Source organism: Melospiza melodia, chromosome 9 (assembly GCF_035770615.1).
Source record: "Melospiza melodia melodia isolate bMelMel2 chromosome 9, bMelMel2.pri, whole genome shotgun sequence".
Classification (NCBI taxonomy): Eukaryota; Metazoa; Chordata; class Aves; order Passeriformes; family Passerellidae; genus Melospiza; species Melospiza melodia.
Window position 1 is genome coordinate 32963471 of NC_086202.1, and position 13873 is coordinate 32977343.

At 48.4% G+C, this 13873-nt stretch overlaps 2 protein-coding genes across 2 annotated transcripts in view; one reads left to right on the top strand and one right to left on the bottom strand.

Moving 5' to 3' along the window:
- The window catches only part of LOC134422189 (C-type lectin domain family 2 member D2-like), a 35853-nt gene extending 27103 nt beyond the window's left edge, over positions 1-8750 (bottom strand). The window contains exon 1 of the mRNA XM_063164128.1: positions 8564-8750. Within this exon, the coding sequence (XP_063020198.1) occupies positions 8564-8711 (148 nt within the window). The 5' untranslated portion in view covers positions 8712-8750. The remainder of the gene's footprint in view (positions 1-8563) is intronic.
- Positions 8751-9368: 618 nt separating this feature from the next.
- Positions 9369-13857, top strand: LOC134422188 (protein ecdysoneless homolog). Its single transcript, XM_063164127.1, has 7 exons — positions 9369-9517; positions 10243-10328; positions 11084-11190; positions 11609-11786; positions 12230-12299; positions 12377-12597; positions 13131-13857. Exons 1-5 carry the CDS (start codon positions 9407-9409, stop codon positions 12297-12299), a joined length of 552 nt encoding a protein of 183 aa, XP_063020197.1. The 5' UTR covers positions 9369-9406; the 3' UTR covers positions 12377-12597; positions 13131-13857.
- The last annotated feature ends 16 nt before the right edge of the window (positions 13858-13873 follow it).

Here is a 13873-nt window from a genome sequence, read left to right on the forward strand (position 1 = left end):
ATGTAAGTTTTGTTTGAATCCTTTTGCCTTTTGTACGTGAGGCAGGGTGAGAAAAACCCTCCCCGAACCCCGATCGATCGCTTTTGCTTATGCTTTATCCGAACCTCTGCCAAATTATTTTATATCTGCTTGATTATACTTGATTGTATTATTTTATATAAAATTGCTGCTCAGTTAAAATTGGTGCTAAATTCTAATTTTGTGGCTTATCAAATTAGACATATAGGGACCTTATTCATAACAGTGTAGCCACTTTTGTTTTATTCTCTGTGAGAGGACACAAAGTTGGCAAAGCTTTGGTTAGATTCTGCTCCTCCCTTCTCTCCCTGAAAAAGCCAAGTCTTACAGTGCCCTGTGTAGTGGTTTTGGTGCTGATCAATCACTAGTGCACTCATTTCCTGCTAATGTGAGATAGGATTAGGAGAAAGGTAAAGCAGGCTTAAAACTTCAAAAGGGTATAAAGAAAATTTTGTTAATAGTAACTAAAAGGAAAAAAAAAGGAGCAAGAATTAAAGCAAACCCTTTAGAACATTTCTCCTCCTCCCTCAACTTTTTCTTTTACACTGACAATGTAAAGAAACAAAATCAAAAATTTCCAGTTTACTGGAATTTTTACTTTACTACCTCTAAAACAATCTTTCTTCATTTATGGAGAGAAGTCCCTCTTGTTAATGTTATGGAGACTTCTCCACAAGAGGAAAGACAGTTTTTTTGTGGTTCTTAATTTGGTCACAATTAGCAGATGCCCAGGAGAAATTAATTGTGAAGCTTCCCTCATTTTCTACATCCTTCCTACAGCTTGTTTATGGGTCATGTTCACTTATGGGGTATTGTTTTAAAGATGAGCTGTTTAGAAGGGAATGTCCTTATTATTTATTTCTAAAATCATCTTCATCCCTGGGAAGAGAGATTTTCTCCTGGCAGTATGGGATCACTCTTCTCTCTCTGTTCAAACTTCTCATGGGATTACAGCCACTTTAGCATCTGCTTACTTTAGTGTGGTGGAGGCCTTTGTTGGATATAAATTTGAACCCTTCATCTCCCCATAGTTTTATGCATTATAGGGAAAAAGTGTCTTATCTCCATAGCTTATAAGAGGATTTTAGCATTAAAATCAAAGCATCTCCTCGTCCCTCCAATTTGGGACTTATTTCCTCCCCACTGGCCATGATGTTTTCACGTTGTTCTTTTACGTGTTTGTATCTTGTTCTTCTCTCTCACTCGAGGGAGGACTGAAGCACTGAAAGGGTTTGTGTGCTGCTTGGAGCCTGCAGGTGTTTGCCCTGACCCCGTTCCAGACCCGGAGCTGCGGCTGGGGAGCGGCTCCGATCTGATCAGCCCGGCCGGAGCTCAGCAGCACCAGCAGCACCAGCAGCACCAGCAGCACCAGCAGCAGCACCAGCAGCAGCACCAGCAGCACCAGCACCACCAGCACCACCAGCACCAGCAGCACCAGCAGCAGCACCAGCAGCAGCAGCACCAGCACCAGCAGCACCAGCACCAGCACCACCAGCACCAGCACCACCAGCACCAGCAGCACCAGCAGCACCAGCACCAGCAGCAGCAGCAGCAGCAGCAGCACCAGCACCAGCACCAGCAGCACCAGCAGCAGCACCAGCAGCACCAGCACCAGCACCAGCAGCAGCAGCAGCACCAGCAGCACCAGCACCAGCACCAGCAGCAGCAGCAGCAGCACCAGCACCAGCACCAGCAGCAGCACCAGCACCAGCAGCAGCAGCAGCAGCACCAGCAGCACCAGCACCAGCAGCAGCAGCAGCAGCAGCAGCACCAGCAGCACCAGCAGCACCAGCACCAGCAGCAGCAGCAGCAGCGCTCGGGCTGGGCTGGGTGGGACAGGGGCGGCTTCTCCGTGCCCTGCCCGATGGCTGCGGCCGCTTCTCTGCGGTAAAATCCCGATGCGGGCCTGGAGCTGCTCCCGGGGCTCGGCTGGGCCGGGCTGGGGCTGTAACAAGCAGTGAGATGAGAGCAAGGCCGGCTCCATCCGGCCCGCAGCATCCCCCTCTCCCTGCCCGGCTGCGGGGCTGGGATGGGGAAGGGGCCCAGCCCGGCCCCGTGGCAGCGCCCGCCCAGCTGTGGTACCTCACTGCCGGACAGACGGGGAAATTCACGGGTTCCTTTGGTCTTTGTTGAAATAAACAGGGCCAGGAGACTTCTTCTCCTGTTTAATGCCTTTAATAAGTTATCAGCTCAGGATTGGGCGGTTCGACGGGTCTGCAGCGTCCATCGTGTCTCTCAGGGCAACTCAGAGGAGGAGGATATGCGCAGCTCTCTCCGCCAGGGGCAGAGCTGGGGATCCGGTCCTCGTGGGAGCCTTTAGGGCCTGCTGATCCCTGTCCAGTTGTTGGTTCCGTTCGAGTCTCGCTCCCCTCCCAGACCAGGCCCGGGGCATCTCGAAGACAGGGTGAGGAACGATGAAGGTTTCCAGCATCTCTTGCAGGCCCAACACTCCGCTCCTCACATCCAGACATCACTCCAGTCTCTCAACTCTTAGGTGGCTCGTTGTTTTTGGGGTTTCTCCGTGAGTTTGGAGTCGGGGGTCTCACAAAGCATTCTGTTCTTGGGAGTCACTTTGCATAACCCCCCCCACCTTCTCAGGTGTCTTCCCTATTCTGAGAAAGGTAAAACTTAGCCTCGGGCAAGGCTCTGCTAATACAAACGGAGCAATTAGCCACAACGACCCCTGATTACAATAACAAAACACACAACTTGGGCAGGGCCAGTGATCTGGCTGCCTCTTTGTAACTTTTTCTCACAAAAAAAATATTAACCAAATTTTTGTTCATAACATTTATCAGTGTCTTCCCCAGAGGCATGCTCCGTTTTTAGTGGTTTAACAGATGGTTAGTTAGACAGAAGCCATTTTTATCACTTCCCCAAATTCTTCCCATGTCAAACTGTGACTCACTGTAATGCTCTCTTGCCCTCATTTAGTTTGTGTGAATCATCTTGAAAATGTAACTGAGAAAATACCTGAAATACAGTGGAAAAACCACTGTTCCCTCTCCTGGTAAAATGTAGAAGTTTAATAAAGAACTTTAATAGGAGATAAAGCCAACAAAGCAGAGGTTACAGGCAGGTGTGTCTTGGCCCTCAGGGTGGAGCACACCTGCCAGTTTGGAAACACAAATTATATAGCATTTCTATTGCATCACCCTGGTGCACATGTAAATTTTTTCCCAAACTAGTTTACATGCCCCAAGAACTGTTTAGCATGGCTCATCCTCGGGTCCTGCTTTTTAGAGCATGCACATTTCTTGGTTGTGGTTTTAGTCCATTTTATCATCACCTTCAGTTCTTGGGCCTGGGTCCACACTGCCTTCAGAAGATGAGTGTTGATAGTTGGCATCATATATTCCTTGGATATTATCTCAACCAAGCAGGCATTTTAACACAAGCATGTCTATATCAGCTATTTCTAAGTTTTAGTTAGCAACAGAAATAGAAACTATATCCTTATAGCAAAGTTACTTTAACACATACAGAATCTATTTTAATATTTGCAAAAAGCCAATACTATAATATATATATCTAACAGTGTTCATTTTTTAACTTTAACTCTACCTGAAATTGTTGTTTTCCAGTTGATTTTGATGCTGAAACCATTCATTGTAGCTACTCTCCCTACAAACAAACCTTTAGACATGTTTACTTTTACTGCAAGCAGAAGAGAATTTTCAGTAATTTGTGCAGTTTGTAATTGTAGTCTTATTATTTGTGTGCTTCAGTAGTGTTCATCCAGCCACACTTCATGTAAAAATAGAATTCCCAAAAATCAAATGCTTCAAGTTTGAAGTAAAATGTTTCTATATTTTATGTTGTTTTGTGTGTCAGAGAAGATTTGGGCTTAAAAGATAAAAATCTGTCTCTGTTGAAAACAAAGAAATTTTACTTTTAGGGAACCCTCATTTTACCTCAGATGTCTGTGACTCCTTATTGGTTTTGCCCCCTGAATGTGAATGCAATTTTCAGCACCAGCTGGGCTTTGTTGGAAATGGTATTGGGGACAAGAAAAGTTCCTCATTTGAGTGGCTGAGACCATGGCGAGGTTTTTAGCATTTCCTTCTCTCAGGTGGGATCTGATGGCCTGAGGTGGCCTTGTCTCCTCAGGGATTTCATGCCCTGAGGAAGCAAAGGCTGATGGAATGTGCTTGATCCTCTCCTGTCTAATGGGGAGGAGCAGCACCCAGCAGAGCTGGAATCACCTTCTCCATTCCTGATTTCTGCTGCCAACACATCACTGGGCTCTCTCAGGGTCCAGAAGTCACTTTTCCTTTTGGATGGATGGCCTGAAGGCACCCAGGGGCTGCAGGCTGGGACTGCTTCAGAAATCCTTTTGGGTTGGAAGGATCCTTCTACCTGAGAGCTGAATGGGCTGTGCCAACCCCAGAGCGAGAGGGACTCACAGCAACAGAATTAAAGGCTGGTGAGAGAACCCAAAGAAGAGACTGTAACATGCAGAGCAGGTGAGAGAGAACCAAGGAAGATTGAAGACATCTGAAAAGTGGAGCCAAGCTGCCACCAGCTTAAAGATTGCTTAACTAACACTTTAGGCAGGGAGTTTGAACTGTATCAATTATTGATGTAATTGTCCTGTTTTAATAGATGAGAATTACAAGCATCTGTTGAGGGCAAGTACACAGGGAACCATCAGAGGTGTTGGGGCAGTTTCCTTAAGGACCAACAAGCAGAGTGAAACAAGAAATAGAGGGCAAGACCAGGTTGGCCCCTGTGTTCAGCACCATGAAGATTCCATAGCCCTGCTGTGGGCAGCAATCCCATAGGCATGGCAAGGTGGGGGCAAGAAAGGCACCCCAGACCTCTGTCATTGCTCAGCTGTCTTTTAATACAACAGGGACCAGAAGGCAAGACTGAGTTGGCCTCTGTACTCACCACTAAGATTCCCCTGCTTTGAGTAGCAGCCCCATGGGCACGGTAGATGGGGTTAAAAAGCCAAACCAGACCTCAGTGATCCCATTTTGTCCATTCCAAATAAGTCTGTCTAAAGAAAACCTGAGATTTTTTTCTTCTGTTCTCACTGTCCTCATCCTCATAAACAGATTCTAGTATGACTCATTAAAATTTTATTTGAGAGATTATCAGAATTGAAAATGGCAGTTAATTCTTCAAGCCAAATGAGTCAGGAAAAGATGGTTTTCTTTAATAGATGAATATCGTGATGGTTGGCTCTCACAATTGAGAGACAGATATTAGGTGTATGTTTGGAGAAGTTTTGTAGATGTAGAGTGCTGTTACTATAATATATCCCCTCACAGACCCCCTTTCCCTCCCCCTGCCGCAGCCTCAGTTCCCAGGGCATTTGGGGAGGGCCGGCTCATTGCCAGGAGGGGCCACAGGACAACACCTGAGCTCCAGTCAAGGTGTGAGGAAGTGATCTCCACCTGTGGAGGGCAGAGAAGGAGCTGACTGACAAAACTCTGGGAGGGGCTGAGGGTATAAAAGGCAGAGCATCCATTTTATAAACGAGCACATGGCTGCTAGTCCCAGAGACCACCAGCACTGTAATTTTTCCTTATTCAGTCTGTAGTATTTTTTTAAGGTTAAAAAAATCTTTAAGATTTTAAAAGTGAGGGTGGTTTCTCACTTCTTGTCAAGGACAGTCCAAAATTCTCACCTTCATGCCAGTTTGTGATGATTTCAAGGAGCCCAGGGCAATTTGGATTATCCAATCGAGCTTGTTGTAAAATGTTATAAATAACAAATATAGGTATTGGCTTTTGCATCTATGTATTAAGCCAATACCTATATTTGTTATTTTTGTTTTGCAAGTTAGTATTGATCACAAAAATCCTGATATAGCGCAATTTGTAATTACTGCTTTTGATACAGTATAACCTGTCAGTTTATTTATGCACCCTATAGCTTTTATAGATAGAGGCGTAATAGATGCTATCTTAGATCATAGCATAACAAAGACTGTGATATCGTGGAATGATTGTTTCATGTAACTAACTCAGAAAATGGTGTAAAATTTCCCACACTCGGGGACTTTCTTATCAAAAAGACAAGATAACAGAAACCAGAGCATGGAAAAAAAAAAGACTCCATTGACCCTCGTTATCAGGGAGCGAAAATACAAGAAGATAAAACCACAAGAAAACATAAAATATATTAGTTTAAGGTACAAGATAGCCTGAAGAGAAGTCAAAAGTTAAAAACAAACAAAACAACACAACATGTAAATTGAAAGTTAAGTTTAAATTCTTAAAAACTCTTAAAAATGTGCACAGAGCTCACATATGTAACAGTACATAGAAAACATACATTAAGTTAACCCTTTGCAAGCAGACAAGCATCCCAGGGCAGGACTTTACCCTTAATTAACTTGTATGAAAAGTGTAAATAGTGAGCCATGTTTCTCACATGTATTGAAGGCAATGCACTCCCTGCAGGCAGCATCGGTGGCAGGATGGATTGCAGAGACTTTTCCTTTGCAGCCCCAGCCCAGCGCTGGCACTGGGGATGAAGAGGCACTGAGGTGACCCTGAGAGGAAGTGCAAGGCACAGGGCGCAGCTGAGGAAGGACAGCGCTGTGCTGGGCTCAGAGGTGAAGCTGGCACTGCCCAGTGTGGAGAAGGTCCTTTGTGCAGCCCCTGTTACAGGGGAGCTTGGGCCTTGCTGCAAAGATATGGCCGCTCATTGGAGCAGTCGTCACTCCTCAATCTCTCATCAGACAGGTACACACACTCGGAATTGCCAAAGACAGGAACCCTGCAGGGAGGAGCAGAGCCAGAGCTGGTTTCTCAGTGCCTTAGGTTGGAAACCATTTTACCATCTGTTAGAGGAAGAGCAGATATCTTCTGTTAACTGGGCAGTTTTCTTTACCTCCTCCACAATCAATCCTCCCTCCAGCAGATATATTCTGTTAATGGCCAAGTGAATGTCACTGCATGGCTGATAAAATTCTATCATCCCATTGTGAGATGCTCTGCCCAGGGAGTGGAGCCAAGCATTCCAACCTGGATATAGCATGATGTTTGGAACACCATAGCAGCCTTTGCCCACTGGATTCCCAGAGGAAGACCAGGCCCATCTACACCACAACTGGACATTCTGAGGAAAACTCCAACCTTCTACAGGATCACTGATCCAACACAACCACACCTGTCACTGCAGGAGAGCTGCAGCCACCACTGAATGGGACTGCTACCACCACCCTTACCCACAGAGTGTCAGGGCATGTTCTGACACAGTCAGTAAGGTTTTTTTTTTTTTTGTTTCTATGCTTACATTTGTGTATTTAGTTCTCCTAGTCAAGAAGTGTTATTCCTACTCTCACATCTTTGCCTGAGAGCCTTTTAAGTTCAAAATTATAATAATTCAGAGGGAGAGGGTTTAAGTTTTCCATTTCAGGAACGGCTCCCGCCTTTCTTAACAGACACCTATCTTGCCAAACCAAGACACCAGGTGAAACCCTTGTGCCCCTGTGCCCCCAGGCCCTGCCCGGCTCCCCGGCACTCACCGGGAGCTGTAGCTGCTGCCGTCCCCCCAGTGCGGGCGCTCGCCCCGTCTGCGCAGCCCAAGCCAGAAATCGCCGTTCCCGCGGAGGCGGAAGAGCAAATCCTGCCCAGGAGAGAGGAGTGGGAGCTGCCCCGGCCCCTCGGGGGGACACGTGCCCGGGGCTGCCCCCGCACGCCGGGGCTCCTTCCCTGCAAGGCCCCGGCCCAGGGCTGCAGCCCCGGCCCTGCGAGCACCGAGCCCGGCCCAGGAGCGCCCCCAGGCTGCCCTCAGCCACCCCACAGCGCCCGCAGCCCCTCACTCACCATGGCCTCCTCATCCTGGGCAATGGCCAGGGAGGCATTGAGCTCGGAGCACCGTTCCTGACCCTGCTCCCACGTGCTGTAATCCCGTGAGAAGTAGTAGCAGACCGCCTTGCGCCCAACCCAGTCAAAGGGACAACCCAGAACACACTGGGGAGTGGCAGGTGTGACTGGAACCTGTGGTGCTGCAGGGGGAAGAGGAGAAGCTCTGAGGATTCCCCTGTGCAGGGAGCAGGGAGCCTGCTCTGCCCCAGGGGCTGGGCCCACGCTGCTGCCCCTCCCTTACCTGCCAGCACAGCCAAGGCCGCCCCCAAAGCCAGCACCAGCACCAGGAGCAGCAGAATCAGCACCGCCGTGCCCACGGGATGGCACCTGAACCATTCACCTGGAGCAGGAAAGAGCTGCTGGCTGCCAGAAGCAGAGCCGGCCCTGCAATCTGCTCAGCCCACGGCCAGGGAGCAGAGCAGGGAGCCCTGAGGCAGTGTGGGCCTCCCTCAGCTGGCAGCCAGAGAGCCAAGAGCCTGGCCACAGGCAGGGACACAGCTGTGGGCACAGGCAGGGACACAGCTGTGGGCACAGGCTGCAGCAGGAGAACTGCACAGCCTTGGGGGCAGCTGGGGCTCTTGCTTCCAGCCACGGATGGGGCCCAGCAGAGCACGAGGCCTCTTCCAGACATCGGGAAACAGCCACACACCTGCCAGCCCTGGCCTTGGGAGGGGACACGGGCCCCTGCCTAGAGCCCACAGGGGTGGCCCTGCACTCACCCAGCAATCTTCTGAGTCTATTCCCTGTTGCTGATCTGTTCTTCAGGGGCTCCTTCACAACTCCAGAAATGGAGCAGAGTTCACTCTCCTCCTGCTCACAGCCAGTATCTCTCTGCGTGGAATAAACGGCACCTTGCTCTCTAGACATCAGGAGTGCTGGCAAAGCCTTTGGGAGTTCGACCTCGGGAACAGCCGCGCTGATGGCACCCTGAAAGGGACGCGGTGAGAGGTCGCTGCTGGTGCCGCCCTGCGGGGGCTCAGGAGGGCGGTGGCAGCTGTGGCTGCGCTGTCGCCGCTGCCCAGAGGTGCGGCAGCAGGTGCGGAGACAAGCGCAGCCTCCGGGAGCTCTGCGGTGGCCGCAGCCGCGGCCCCTGTGGCTCTGCAGCCGCTGCAGCCCAGCTCCGTGCCGGGCCGGGCGCTGAGAGCGCCTGCGAGCTGCCGGCTGCTGCTGGCCCGGGGCAGCTGCGGCTCGGAGTCCGCCTGCCGAGGGGCGAGAAGCAGCAGCCCCGGGCTGCTCACCGTTGTGCCCGGCATGATTCCCTGGCCCGGCGCCTCGGAGCCCGGGCACACCGAGCGCCGGCACGGCCGCTGCGGCTCCTGCCTGGGCACACGGAGCAGTGGATACACCCTGCCCGCCCCAGCTCATCCTCAGTACAGAGCCTACGAGCTGGGCATGAAGCTGGGAATGATTCCTGGGGCATTTTGGCCTTGGCTCATGCATGTGCAGGGAATGGGTCCTTGTCTGGTGGTTGCCTGCTTGTCCAGAGAAATGTGAGCAAAGTCTGTCCCACCTTGAGAACCTCTTGTTGTTGCATCTTTTGTCTGCAGGCTCATGGCTTTGAAATGTTGTGCTCCAAGAGCAGTAAAGTGGCTCCTGATGCCAAGAGAAACGTGTTAAGGGGTCCTCTGTGGGAGAGATTCCTCAGGAGCTTGAAGGAGAAGGATTATTTCAAGGTCTGTGATTATTTCAGTGTCTATGGCTTTTAAACTCTGCAGGGAAAATACATTTTAACCCTTGAACTTTTGTGAGGAATTGTAGTGGGGCCAGAGCTTGAATCCTTATCTCTGTGTGAAATGAAGTAATGTGCAGATTGTTCCCCTTTGAAAGGAATTTATTTTGGAAATTAAAAAGGAAAAAGCAAGATGTGGGGATTGATTCATTCATCTAAAGCAAGGGGAGAAATACACTTGAGTGAAGAAAACCCCCATGTGTGATTGTGTGAGGTGTAACTGATTTCACTGGATTACATTTCATTTCCACCCCTCTAGACTTCAATATTCTCCAAGATCCATACATAACACCATAGACCCATCTGGGCCCATGCAAGTGTAATTTTCATGTGTGTGTGGGTTTTGTGGGTTCTAGGGGTTCTGGTGAGGTTCTGTGGGTTTTTATTTTAAAAGATGCCTTTGACTACTTCTTTGAAGTTAATAAATTGGACATAAATTGACTACCTACTTGAAGGTTATAATATTGGACAACTTTATTGAGATTCTTAGGTTAATATCCTTTAATATGCTTCAAATACAGGAATGCCCCTTGGCTGTATTGAGTTCCAAGCGTAGATGGCCAAGAGGTTTTAGTTGTTCTGGTTCTCTCAGCATTTCTGTGTGACCAACAGTCACCCTTAGGAAGCCTGGAATTGTTTGGGTTCATGGCTGTGACTTGCATTCAATAGGGAGAAATGGAAGGATCAGCCAAGTACCTGGAGCTGTTGCACATGGCAGAAGATCACTTCCAGCAATCTGTTGCAGTGCCAGAAAGGTGAGAGCTGCTTGAAATTCATGAGTGTCATATACCCTACAAATCCTGTAAGTGACCTTTGAAATCCTTGTCACAAACACCTGAACCCTTTTCTCCACTGCACATTGAACATGGGAGCTGTGGCCAGGACATACAAGTACTAATTCCTCTGGAATGCTCCACTGGGAGAAGTTCTGGCTTGAGTAACTCTTTTATCTTGGTTTTGTGAAATGCTGAGCTCTTCCAAGTGGATTCCAAGTGGTGACTGCAAAGCAATTTTTGCTTGGTTGACTGTAGAAAGTGTAGAAAAGTTTCATTGAAAAGCAGTGCCAGTGAATAATGAAAACAGGGTAATCTGTCTCCTTTGCTCAAGGAGCTGGCTGTGGATTTCTCTGGAAGATCAAATCCAAAAACTAAATCACTACAGAAATATCTGAGGCTTTGCCAGCCCATAATATCTTGACTGTTAATTTTTTGAGTTTCCATTCTGTGGTCTTTGGGATCAGGGAATCTTAATATTTACCAAGGCAAATTAAATGTAAAGGAAAAGAGCCACGACCAATGGGTTTGTAGCCATCAGCTGGGAATTGCAGGGACTGACTGTGTCCTGTTTTGGCCAATGCTCTGGGTAGTGCTCTGGTACTTCCCCAGATTCATTTCCCTTTTTGATGTGTTTGCACAGAAGGAAAAATGAAGAATTCAAGTGAAAACCTGAATGCAGAGCATGTGATCCCATTGAATCCATTTCAGTAAATTGATTTTGGTTTTTCTTCCAGCTGTGATGAAGTGAGCCCAGGTGATGAAATCCTGGCACTACTACAGACAACCCCCATTGATCTGAAGGAATTGGAGAGAGAAGCAGCTTGTCTTCCTGCAGAGGATGGTGAGCTGGATGGGGAATTATTCCTATTACAGATGGTTATTTGTGGGGGGAGAGGGGCAATGCTGACAGCTGTGAAGGGAGAGCAAATCCAGCCTTCCTCAAGACTAAACACTGGATTGGCTCTCCCAGTTTAGAGTGAGCCTTTCCTCCTCCACTGAGTGGCCAAAGGCTTCCCAGTGACTAGAATGGTCTCTCTGAGTTTGAGCTCTGCAAAGCAGAGTTTGCAAGTAGTGACAAGAAATCTGCACTCAGTTCTTCTCAGCCTCTCTCTCCTTTGCTGTGTGTGAGCCAGGACCAGCACAAGAGCTGAACTGCAGAACTGAGCTGCAGGATGGTTGCAGCCCTGTCAGTCAGCTGGTTTGGGCCTGTGGGCCAGCAGGCTTGAGCAGAGTAACAGATCTGTGCTGTGTCCTTTCAGATGACAGCTGGCTGGATATTACACCAGGTGCTCTGGATCAGATGCTGAAGGAGACAAGAAATGAGTCCCTTCCTTCCCCAAAAGAGGAGGAGCAAAACTATGACTTGGAAACAGTTGCTGAGAGCATGAAGGCTTTTGTGTCCAAAGTGTCCACGCAGGAAGGAGCAGAAATGCCATGGTAGTAGCACCTGGAGTTTGGCTCTGGTGTGGAATGTTGCACTGTGCTGCAGCCCTGTGCTTGGTTCTGTGATGCAGAGAATCAGTTTGAAGGTGCTGTGCTGAGCAGGGCCTGAAGCAAAGGCAGAGCAGTGACCCTGTACTTGCTTTAAATCAGCTTGGTGCCACTCTGGCACTGGTGCAGGTTCAAGTGCTGCAGGCTGAGCTGCTCTCTGTCCCTCAGGTGCATTTTGTGGTCTTCACAATTTTTCTCTTTTTATGCCAAGAATTCTTCCACTCACTGTTTGATGTCTAATGCACACAGGCTTCAGACTTCTGAGGACTTTTAAATTCAAATGTCCCAGCTTCAGTCCTGGCTTGAGAGACATCATTATGGCTTGTGCCTGTGTCAGGCTTAGGCAAGCATAGAAGCTTCATTTCTTTAAAAATATTTTTATATTTCAGGTCATCTGATGAATCCCAAGTTACCTTTGATGTGTGGATTCTTTTACCAAAGCTCTGGACAGAATTTTAGGTGAGATTGCTTCTTTCTTTGAAACAAATGCCAGCACTGATTTCTTTGCTGTTGTACTGACACCAAATCATGTGCAGGGGCAGACTCAGAGGAGCTGGATTCTGATGATGTGGATGAGGAGGAGGAGTTTGGTTTCTCAGATGAGGATGATGAAGAGCTGGATGCTGGGAATGGAAGGCAGGAGCAGAAGGTGTCTCCTGAGGAGCTCGTGGGCAGTCTCAAGGCGTACATGGAGGAGATGGACCGTGAGCTGGCACAGAGCAACGTTGGGAAAAGTTTCAGCAGCCACAAGAGAGGGGTGAGTGTGCCTTGAGCTCTGATTTGCAGCAGTGATTTCCAAGCAGGAAATGTGCTGCAAGTGGCCATTCTGAGTAATGGGACTGGAACCTTCCCACCTGCAAGCAAAGTGTGCTGGACCTGCACCATCATACATTTTTTATAAACTGAAACTTAGCTAAGCTTGGAATTTGCCCATCTTTTCCAAGGCTTAGTTTTAGTTTGTTCATCTTTTCCCTGTTTTTAGTAGTAGGGCAAGCAGCTGCAGCTTCACTTGTGAGTTCCTGTAGTAGTTTTCTCCCATAGGAAGCTGAGCCAGAACTCAGCAACACTTTGTGTCCTTCTCTTGGAACCTAATCTGGGTAATGGAGAGTGGTGATTTCCAGCTGGCATGAGCATTTGGTGTCTGAATTCCTGTCTGTCAGGACTCAGGAGTGTACTGGACTTTGTTGGCTGCACAATTGCTGTTTCTTTTCTCCTGTGGTTTACCCTTTTTTTCCCCCCTTAAATCTGCTCCTGCAATTTGATAAAGCTTTCTCTTTGTACTCCCTGCAGGCAAGTTCTGCTGGAGCAGCCCCATGTGAGAGTGCTGGCCCTGACTGTGGAGCTGAGGCTGCTGAGCTGGCAGCCCTGGATGTGGACATGAACCTGGTGGCAAACCTGCTCGAGTCCTACAGTGCCCAGGCTGGCCTGGCAGGACCCACCTCGAGCATTTTACAGAGCCTGGGGGTGAATTTACCTGAGAGCTCAGAGCTCACTGGCAGCTGAGCAAGGCAGGGAGAGCCTTGGCACCAGACATGGCTGCTGGGGAGATGGAGCACAGACACACGAGCAGGATGGGGGAGAAGAGGCCAAAGGTTTGAATTTGGAGCATCCTGTTCATTATGTGTCACTTCAGCAGAGTGAATTCACCTGCAAAAGCTTCTGTTTGCACACTGTCTTGGGTGGAAATGAGATTCTCCCTGTGCTGACACAATTTCAGAAAACTGAAAAATTATGTCAAATGAATGACCGAAATCTCTGCCCATTTTCTTTTATTACAACACCTCTCTCCCATTTTTCCTTTCAGTGATCCAATTTGCCACATTTCTAAAATGTCCTTTTACCCATTGCTGAGTGGGTTCAATATCTGGGGAGCAGTTCTTGTTCTGAAAATGCTGCTGCCTTCAGGGGCAGGTGGGGAAATACCACATTGCAGGAAGAGTAATTGGATCAATTGTGCAAATATTGGCCAGAAGTATTTTTTAATTTTATTTCAATAAAAACAAAAATTACAACTTGACTACTGGATTTTTTTT